Source organism: Coregonus lavaretus, assembly GCF_964263955.1.
Source record: "Coregonus lavaretus genome assembly, contig: HAP1_SCAFFOLD_379, whole genome shotgun sequence".
Classification (NCBI taxonomy): Eukaryota; Metazoa; Chordata; class Actinopteri; order Salmoniformes; family Salmonidae; genus Coregonus; species Coregonus lavaretus.
In genome coordinates this window covers 393,944-405,000 of record NW_028163453.1, presented here as the reverse complement: position 1 = coordinate 405,000, position 11,057 = coordinate 393,944, and the positions used below count along the sequence as shown (strand labels likewise).

The 11,057-nt window shown below is 40.8% G+C and overlaps 1 protein-coding gene across 1 annotated transcript in view; it reads right to left on the bottom strand.

The window, feature by feature from the left end:
- LOC311118133 (transcription factor AP-2-delta-like) overlaps positions 1-10,636 on the bottom strand; it is a gene marked incomplete at its 3' end in the record, with an annotated part of 17,377 nt that extends 6,741 nt beyond the window's left edge. The window contains exons 1-4 of the mRNA XM_084193000.1: positions 10,363-10,636; positions 9,265-9,774; positions 5,854-5,914; positions 195-360 (exon numbers count right to left, since the gene is read on the bottom strand). Coding sequence (XP_084049126.1) covers positions 195-360; positions 5,854-5,914; positions 9,265-9,774; positions 10,363-10,401 — 776 coding nt within the window. The 5' untranslated portion in view covers positions 10,402-10,636. The remainder of the gene's footprint in view (positions 1-194; positions 361-5,853; positions 5,915-9,264; positions 9,775-10,362) is intronic.
- Between the last annotated feature and the right edge of the window lie 421 nt (positions 10,637-11,057).

The following is an 11,057-nucleotide window of genomic DNA, read 5'->3' as shown; positions in this document are numbered from 1 at the left end:
AAATGTTTAGCTTCAAAATGTTTCATACTATCGAGTTTGTGTGTGTGTGTGTGTGTGTGTGTGTGTGTGTGTGTGTGTGTGTGTGTGTGTGTGTGTGTGTGTGTGTGTGTGTGTGTGTGTGTGTGTGTGTGTGTGTGTGTGTGTGTGTGTGTGTGTGTGTGTGTGTGTGTGTGTGTGTGTGTGTGTGTGTGTACCTGCGGAGGATTCCTCCCAGTAGTGAGGCGTTGAGACACTCTGGAGGTGAGAGGCGTCTCTTCACCTCAGCGATGGTGACTTTATATTTAGAGGTTGAGCTGAGGAGAGACAGACGGCCGGGGACAGAGCAGAACAGATCTGTGGGGTTCACCACACAGGTACCTCCTAGACACAACACACATACACATGTTAAATAAACACTAGTAACATATAGGGTTCAGGTACCTAACCCCCCTCCAATAACCCTATGAGCAAATCCCCCCTAGACATTTTGGTCAACAAAAGGCAAACTCCACTCCATCATTCATAGAATCAGATGGTTAATTAATCACAAAACCCACTAATATTGCCAACTACTTTAATGAGTTTTTGATCGGCAAGATTAGTAAATTTAGGCATGACATGCCAGCCACAAACGCCGACACTACACATCCAAGTATATCTGACCAAATTATGAAAGACAAGGGTTGTAATTTTGAATTCCGTAAAGTGAGGGTGGAAGAGATGATAATAAATATTGTTGTTTATCAACAATGACAAGCCACAAGGGTCTGACAACTTGGATGGAGAATTACTGAGGATAATAGCGGACGATATTGCCACTCCTATTTGCCATAACTTCAATCTAAGTCTACTAGAAAGTGTGTGCCCCCAGGCCTGGAGGGAAGCAAAAGTCATTCCGCTACCCAAGAATAGTAAAGCCCCCTTTACTGGCTCAAATAACCGACCAATCAGCCTGTTACCAACCCTTAGTAATCATTTTTGAAAAAATTGTGTTTGTCCAGATACAATGCAATTTTACAGTAAACAAATTGACAGCAGACTTTCAGCATGCTTATAGGGAAGGACATTCAACAAGCACAGCACTTACACAAATGACTGTTTGGCTGAGAGAAATTGATGATAAAAAGATTGTGGGAGTTGTTTTGTTAGACTTCAGTGCGGTTTTTGACATTATCGATCATAGTCTGCTGATGGAAATACATATGTGTTATGGCTTTACACCCCCTGCTATAATGTGGATAAAGAGTTTCCTGTTTAACAGAACACAACAGAACACAGAGAGTGTTCTTTAATGGAAGCTTCTCCCACATAATCCAGGTAGAATCAGGAATTCCCCAGGGCAGCTGTCTAGGCTCCTTAGTTTTTTCAATTTTTACTAATGACATGCCACTTGCTTTGAGTAAAGCCAGTGTGTCTATGTATGCGGATGACTCAACACTATACACATCAGCTACTACAGCAACTGAAATAACTGCAACACTTAACAAAGAGCTGCAGTTAGTTTTTGAATGGGTGGCAAGGAATAAGTTAGTCCTAAATATTTCAAAAACTAAAAGCTTTGTATTTGGGACAAATCATTCACTAAACCCTAAACCTCAACTAAATATTGTAATGAATAATGTGGAAATTTAGCAAGTTGAGGAGACTAAACTGCTTGGAGTAACCCTGGATTGTAAACTGTCATGGTGAAAACATGTTGATACAACAGTAGCTAAGATGGGGAGAAGTCTGTCCATGATAAAGCGCTGCTCTGCCTTCTTAACAACAATATCAACAAGGCAGGTCCTACAGGCCCTAGTTTTGTCACACCTAGACTACTGTTCAGTAGTGTGGTCAGGTGCCACAAAGAGGGACTTAGGAAAATTACAATTGGCTCAGAACAGGGCAGCACGGCTGGCCCTTAAATGTACACGGGGAGCTAACATTAATAATATGCATGTCAATCTCTCATGGCTCAAAGCGGAGGAAAGATTGACTTCAGCACTACTTGTTTTTGTAAGAAGTGTTGACAAGCTGAATGCACCGAGCTGTCTGTTTAAACTACTAGCACACAGCTCGGACACCCATGCATACCCCACAAGACATGCCACCAGAGGTCTCTTCACAATCCCCAAGTCCAGAACAGACTATGGGAGGTGCACAGTACTATATAGAGCCATGACTACATTGAACTCTATTCCACATCAGGTAACTGATGTAAGAAGTAGAATCAGATTTTCAAAAACCGATAAAAATCCACCTTATGGAACAGCGGGGGACTGTGAAGAGACACACAGGTACAGATACACGCATACGCACACACACTCTACGCACATGTACATTGTAATATTGTTGTATGGTGGTATTATACATGTTGTATTGTAGATATGTAGTGGTGTAATAATGTTATATGATGTACTGTTTTATCTTTTGTTTTATGTGTAATGTAAGTGCCTTAATTTGTTTGGACACCAGGAAGAGTAGCTGCTGCCTTGACAGGAACTAATGGGGATCCATAATAAATATCATTGGACAGGAAAAGGCAAAAGGCTCGCTCACCATAAAAAAAGTATTAGTTTTATTAGACAATTTTTAAAGATTGAAGTTCCCTAATAAATACAAATACAAAACAACCCTAGCAGCTGCTAACAGACTGGGGGGCATAGTATCAGGGTAAGAGGGAGGTTGGACTGACAACACTTTATCAATGAGAACACAGACATTGATTAACTCTAATTTGAATAAACCTTGCAAATCCAGCTATAGGCTTTCACTATTTGATACAGGATTAAATATGGTCACAGGCTAATGTGTGCGTGTGTGTGTGCGTGTGTGTGTTTGTGTGTGAAGTCCGGCTGTGTGACAGTTTCCGGCCTGGCCTGTCAGTCAGGCTCACATCTCTGAAAGCTGTAAGTTCACATCACAGTAATTCCTCCAAAAATGTTTTGAATCAAAGTAGTTTGTATTTTATGTTGCCACGGGCAATGGAAAAAGAGCTATTGCCGATAGTGCGGTGGAGCGCGTGGGCCCAGAGGCGATAGCTCTATTTAAGCAGTGGAGAGTAGCCTCAGGCAGCGGCGGAGCAGTGGCGGGATCACACTCGGAATCAAGCGCCTTTTACAAGTTTGCCACGAAAATTAAAGAAAAAGAGACATGGGCCAAATGTCATTCTCCTCCTATTTTAACCACAATGTTTATAGCACCTGTCACAAGACAGCACAGCCCACACAAACCCAGCAGCAGTCTCAGAGAGGGCGCGTGCACGTAGAAGGTGATAGGCTTGATCAGATGCTGAAGGCTTCGCGGGATACTGGTGATTAAAACACAGACAGTGCTCTAAGTAGGAGCCGCGTTTCTGGAGAGATTTCTTTTGAAAAAGGTTGTGTGAATATTCATGGCGCCAAAGCCGCCGTCAGAAAGAACAACATTAATATGATCTCAGCTGAATTCGGGCCGCGCGGCATTAGCATATCAAAGCTGCCGCCCGAGGCGAGAGAAGCTATCGATACGGGAGCGCGAGGTAAAGCAAAGATTATTGGTTGTGATGGTTGGAGCAGAGGAGCTCACGGCTAAATCCTACACACCATTAACCGAAAGTGATAGCGGAGAGATTCCCGCATCAAACCTCCAGAAAACCAAAAAAAACAACACCTAGACAGAGTAGCAGACACACACACACACACACACACACACACACACACACATACACACACACACAAACACATATACACACATACACACACATACACACACACACACACAAACACATATACACACACACATACATACACACATATACACACCTAGGCAGTTTATGAAATATGAACTACTAGACACAGGCTGCTAGCTCGAAAATTACACATGTGTATAGCTCGAGAATAACGGAAGAATAACGCCTTCTTTGCTTCATTCACAGCAACAGAAAGTGATATGGTAAAAATACTATCACATCAACAGAAAGTAATATGGTAAAAAACTATCACATCAACAGAAAGTAATATGGTAAAAATACTATCACATCAACAGAAAGTAATATGGTAAAAAACTATCACATCAACAGAAAGTAATATGGTAAAAATACTATCACATCAACAGAAAGTAATATGGTAAAAATACTATCACATCAACAGAAAGTAATATGGTAAAAATACTATCACAGCAACATAAAGTGATATGGTAAAAATACTATCACATCAACAGAAAGTAATATGGTAAAAATATCGGAAAGCAGTTCACTTTTTGTTGTCTTTTTCGCTCAAGCTAAAATGTTTTTTTTATCTTAATTTTTGTTTTTTTGTTTTTTAATTTATATTTACTTTACTTTACCACACAAACACATGGAAAAGTATTGTGTCAACAGCCTAGTGGATAGAAATCAGCAGGAACAACATTTCAGAGTTCTAATGATCTCTTTCTACACCCTTAGGCCATATTTCATTATACAGTTAATATCCAATTTGGCAAAGATAACAAGTAATAAAAACAGCCATAAGTTTTCACTAATGACTTCAAAACATCCTCCAGTTATTACTGTGAAGCCCAACATAAAGAAATGACTTCAAAACATCCGTTAGTTATGATTGTGAAGCCCAACATAATGAAATGACCAAAACATCCGTTAGTTATGACTGTGAAGCCCAACATAATGAAATGACCAAAACATCCGTTAGTTATGACTGTGAAGCCCAACATAATGAAATTACCAAATGACTATCATTATAACTGTTTAATTAGGGTTAGGGTTAGGGGTTACTATTATTATCGTTATTATTACTGTAATTATTTGTGTTATTATAACTATTATTATTACTGTTATTAACATTACTCCATTACTGTTCTTATTATTACTAGTGTTATTATTATTACTGTTATTATTACCGTTATTGCTTTTACTCATATTACTATTATTACAACTGTAATTATTACTATTATTACAACTGTAATTATTACTGTTATTACAACTGTAATTATTACTGCTATTACAACTGTAATTATTACTGTTATTACAACTGTAATTATTACTGCTATTACAACTGTAATTATTACTGCTATTACAACTGTAATTATTACTGTTATTACAACTGTAATTATTAATGTTATTACAACTGTAATTATTACTGTTATTACAACTGTAATTATTACTGCTATTACAACTGTAATTATTACTGCTATTACAACTGTAATTATTACTGTTATTACAACTGTAATTATTACTGTTATTACAACTGTAATTATTACTGCTATTACAACTGTAATTATTACTGTTATTACAACTGTAATTATTACTGTTATTACAACTGTAATTATTACTGCTATTACAACTGTAATTATTACTGCTATTACAACTGTAATCATTACTGTTATTACAACTATTATTTTTATGATTACTATAACTATTATTATAACTGTTTTTATTACTGTTATTATTATTATTATTATTACTGTTATTATTATTATTATTATTACTGTTATTGTTGTTGTCATTTTTATTATTGTTAGGAAATATGAATTTTGTTTCTTCTCCTCATTGGTAATCATTTTGATAATAGAGTTGGTTTGAGAATGACAGATCTGAGTGAAAGGATTATACACTCTCTATTCTACAATGGAAAGTGCACTGATAGCGTCAAGCAAACCCGACATTACAGATTTACGCAGAGTAGTAGAATTCTCTGGATTGACCTGACAGGAGATCCTAATTTAACAATTTTAAACACAAACTGACAGAAAAATGTAAAATAGTACAGTGCTGTGTCACAAAATTGTCTAGTTCAACAAAAATATATTTTCGCTTGTTTTAGATAATGCTTCCATCTTGTCTTTTCGATTCTTCATTTTACCAGAGAGGGAAGGAGATGGGGTATTCATTTAATGTGTGTTTAAGGTGTGTCTTACCTCTCCGGATGATGCCGCCTTGGCCATTGAGCACGAGCCCGCACTGCGCCTCCACGGAGCCCTGAAACAGCGTCACATTAATAATAATAAGATCAAGAATCAGAATCAAGAAACGCACACACACAAACACACTGGCTTGGCGCAGTGCGTCAACCTCAGGATGAGCGAGAACGCTCAGCCCAGCCCACGGTGGTGTGCGTGTGTGTGTGTGTGTGTGTGTGTGTGTGTGTGCGTGCGTGCGCGTGTTTTGACACCTGCGTCTACCTGTTGTTACCGCTTATAACCGATCCTAACCACAGATGTGGAACCTGTTACACATGGCCGCGTGCAGGGCATGATATCAGTGATGTCATCAGAATGACTGAGGAACACGAGCTTTTATTGAGAAGAACCCGGTTAATCCCCGGTGTGAGCCGCGAGGCGGCCGGGCACAGACACAACCCTGATTAAAATACAACACTCGGCTGTCTTTCTCGCGCCACATGGAACAGGCCGTCTAAGTCTTTTTAACAAACTCGGCTGTATAGCATATTTTTACTCCGAAGCTAAAGTGATTATACAATCAATATACAAAACGCAGAGGTCTCGCATACATTAAGCGTCTAACAGGAGAAAGAGTTAGGGAGCCTGGCGGGGGAAAGGTGTGGCAGCTCTTTTGTTGAGCATGGAAATCTCTTTAGTCGCTCAAAGATGCGATGTGCTGCACGAGACAGACTGCATCTGTTCTACTCAGGTTCACGTGCCTTTCTTTTCTAAAGGAGGTCAGAGACATATTCTAATGGCCAGGGTGTGAGAGACCCCTTCCTACCAACACACCACTCAAATGTCTGATAACAATCTACATAATGAAGTGGTAATGATGGTGACATATTGAAATATATTAACATCTAAATAAAAACTATATTCTTAGCATCTATAATAATAATCTGAATAATCTGAATAATAATAATTGTTATCCTCGTCACCAACATAATAGCCTAAATAAGAGAACATTGAAAGAACAATATGGTAGGGTCTAGAACACCATCCCCATTATCATTATCATTATCATTATCATTATCATTATCATTATCATTATCATTATTATTATCATTATCATTATAATAATAATAATTATTATTATTATTGTTGTTATTGTTATTATGGTTTTCGTTATCATTGTTAGTTATTGTTATTGTTATTATCGTTATTATTATTATTATTATTATTATTATTATTATTATTATTATTATTATTACAGATCTTACCAGCAGACTATTTTACTATGCTATGCTATTAATACTTTTATACAACAAGTTATCATATTGCCCTATATAAATAGTATTAATCAACTAGTTATTATCCTACATTAATAATACAAACAAGTAGTTAGCAAATAGCCCTATATTAATAGTCAAGTAAATATATATCTAGGTCTAGCAGTTGAATTACTTACATTTACGTCATTTAGCAGACGCTCTTATCCAGAGCAACTTACAGTTGGTGAGTGCATACATTTTCATACTGGCCCCCCGTTGGAAACGAACCCACAACCCTGGCGTTGCAAGCGCCATGCTCTACCAACTGAGCTACAGGGGACTATCCTATACTTCTGGTATCCTACCAGTTGAATTACTTCTGAAATCCTACCAGTTGAATTACTTCTGGTATCCTAGTAGTTGAATTATTTATGTTATCCTACCAGTTGAATTACTTCTGAAATCCTACCAGTTTAATTACTTCTGGTATGCTAGCAGTTTAATTACTTCTGGTATCCTACCAGTTAGGTTGTAAAGTTGAGAAAGGAATAATGCGATAAAGGAATGATGCAACCTGTTTAAGACGAGATCTTTCTGTCTCGTGCAATGTGTTTAACCGGAGGTTCTGTCCAGTGCAGCAGTGTGTTTAACCGGAGGTTCTGTCTCGTGCAATGTGTTTAACCGAAGGTTCTGTCCAGTGCAGCAGTGTGTTTAACCGGAGCCGCAGCAGTGTGTTTAACCGGAGCCGCAGCAGTGTGTTTAACCGGAGCCGCAGCTCAGATGTCGCTGCATAAAGAACACGTTGATTGACATTAAGTCGGTAATTGGATAAACTACGGTGCTTTACGGCGCCCGAGCAGCCCATTGTGCCCCGAACCCCAATCCCTTAATCCGCCTTTCAGAAGAGAAGAGAGAACCAGCATCTTTTCACCGCCTCACCAGCCGGACGCACACACACACCATTTCTTTACATCCAAAATAATATGTAAAATATAGGTCACGTGAATTTGGAGTAAAATAGAGGGTGGACTGCATAATGGAAGTGGATTTCTCACATTAACTGTTTTAATGCAGCGTTTATTCCATTCAGTTTAATTCTAGATTACTTAATCTTTCAATTTTACCCATTTTGATTTAATTCCTCTCCATCTAGTGTAATATCAGCCTAATGTAGGTATCGAATGTCATATTCATACATTGAATGTTCTATTTTTATTTTTGACTGAACCCTCCTTGTCCTACTCAGAATAGCTGAAGTTCTGCAGCGTGTGAGGTGAGCAGAGATAAACTCCTCTCTTTGTGTTTGGAACAGGACAGACAGACAGACAGACAGACAGACGGACAGACAGACAGACAGACAGACAGACAGACAGACAGACGGACAGACAGACAGACAGACAGACAGACAGACAGACAGACAGACGGACAGACGGACAGACAGACAGACAGACAGACAGACGGACAGACAGACAGACAGACAGACAGACAGACAGACAGACAGACAGACAGACAGACAGACAGACAGACAGACAGACAGACAGACAGACAGACAGACAGACAGACAGACATACGGACTCTGAGAGTGACAAGAGTTAGGGTTTAGGAGATAGGGTTAGGGTTAGGGGCTAGGGAATATGCTTTAGGAGTTAGGGGCTAGGGTTTAGGAGATAGGGGCTAGGGAATATGGTTTAGGAGATAGGGGCTAGGGTTTCGGAGTTATGACCTTGGGTTTAGGATTTAGGGTCTGAAATTAAACTTTGTGGTGCACTATAGCCAGTGTGGCTGTTGGGTGAAAAGTGTGAGCAGCTGGGTAGACTTGTTGGTGTTTGATCAGGATGACAACAGTGGAGGAGAGGAGAGGAGAGGAGAGAGAAGAGAAGAGGAGAGGAGAGGAGAGGAGAGGAGAGGAGAGGAGAGGAGAGGAGAGGAGAGGAGAGGAGAGGAGAGGAGAGGAGAGGAGAGAGAAGAGAAGAGAAGAGGAGAGGAGAGGAGAGGAGAGGAGAGGAGAGGAGAGGAGAGGAGAGGAGAGGAGAGGAGAGGAGAGGAGAGGAGAGGAGAGGAGAGGAGAGGAGAGGAGAGGAGAGGAGAGGAGAGGAGAGGAGAGGAGAGGAGAGGAGAGGAGAGGAGAGGAGAGGAGAGGAGAGGAGAGAGAAGAGAAGAGGAGAGGGGGTACCTGCAGGTCATCCGCACCGGGGGGAGGGAGCCCAAGACCGGCCGCAGGCAGCAGCCTCTGGTCGTGGTGCATTCCGTACTGCCCGCCGTGTGACGTCATCAAAGACAGGTCATGGCGCCGGTAGGCGTCCAGGCAGCCCAGCTCGCGCCGCTGCTGCTCGTCCAGGCACGAGGACTTGAGTGCACGGGCACTGTGCAGGTTGATGAAGTCTGCATCTCCGTGTGTCGCGTGGTGAATCTGCTGGTAATACTGCCCAGAGTGGAGAGAGTTGAGGCCGTACGCCTCCGGTCCCACCGCGGGGTGGGAGTGCTGGAAGTCATAGTGGAAGGACTGGTGGTGCAGGGGGGTGTACTGGTGGTTGGTGGAGAAGTAGGGCGAGGCGAACTCTGTAGCCGCAGCGGGGTAGGCTGTGAGCGGCGAGGACGAGCTATAAGCCACCGAGGAGTTGGCGACGCTCTCAAGGCAACCTAGCTGCATCAGACGGTAACTGTTGGACCCGTCATGACGTATCTGAGAGGAAGAAAGGGAAATATCAGCGGTGTCATTTCATTTACCATCTCTCTCTTTACCTCTCTCTCTTTTAACACCTCAAACTCAAACACCCAAAGCTCTTAGAAAAAACACCTGAAGAAAATGTGATTGCATGAGCCTGGGAGGGGTATGCACAGCGGCACAAACCCTCAGTGTGTGTGCGTTGTACCCGGTATCTGTCATTCTCAGTGCAGCGTTTCAGAGCATGTGTTGTTCTATTCTTATTTGGGTCTCAGCTCTGCGCGCGCTGGGTGGCAGGTAAGTAGAGCGAGCCACCAGTGTTCCGCCCTAAATGTTCTAATCACACCCGTTACCGGTTTACACACACAAGCCTCGTCTGCCTTTCTCATTTTATTCCCTCTCTCTCCACACAAATAAAACAAATAACTCCAGTTTCACCGAGCCAGTCCTCTCCCATTATCCAGGGTATCTGAAGCTCTGCTTTCTGGAGACGCATCACAACGATTTTACTTTAAATCTGCATGTATCAAACAGGTGTGATTACTATAACTGATAGATTATATTCCTTAATGTTATTGATAATGAAGAGTGATAATAAATAAATACCTCGGCATCATGGACCAAACCGGGGAACGTGGCTGACATTGTGTTGCTCCGCTAACCAGCTTTCCCTCCTGATCGAATAAATGCTTTCCGTTAAAATCCCCAAACCGAGAGAAATTGAAAAAGTCCCTGCACGGAGCCGCCCTATAGATGGTGGAACGCGAGCGTTTCCCTCTGTACCATCACACCGGCTGGCGCACGGATTTTGTACTTGCAGGGTATTTCTGTTGTGATGTCGTCGGTGGTCCCCTGATAATATAGTTAGAAAAATAAGCATCAGCACTGAGGAATGGATGGAGGACAATAGACGAGCTAGCTGCTTCCATCCCAGGAGACAAGGAATAAATATTGTATCTTCCCTAATAAGGAACCGACACTTTCAAAATGTTTTACCATTTTTGTGGACATTTTATTTTTGCTCCTTTGTATTTTCAGACGGTTTGCTTTCTTCGTTTTACCCACATGGCTATTACAAAACTAATCGGATTTTCAACTAAATGTAAGTTGATTTCAAAACATCCCCTGGTTTATTTAGGCAATCTTTATGAAATAAACATGTATCTTCGTTTTAAGAATATTTTTTTCTGATCTATTAAACTAAATGTCATTTTATATAGGCTATTTAGTTTTTTCAAACAGAGCACTTGATTGCCGTGCACCGTCAACGAATCTCTATTAAGCATTTTATTATTACTATT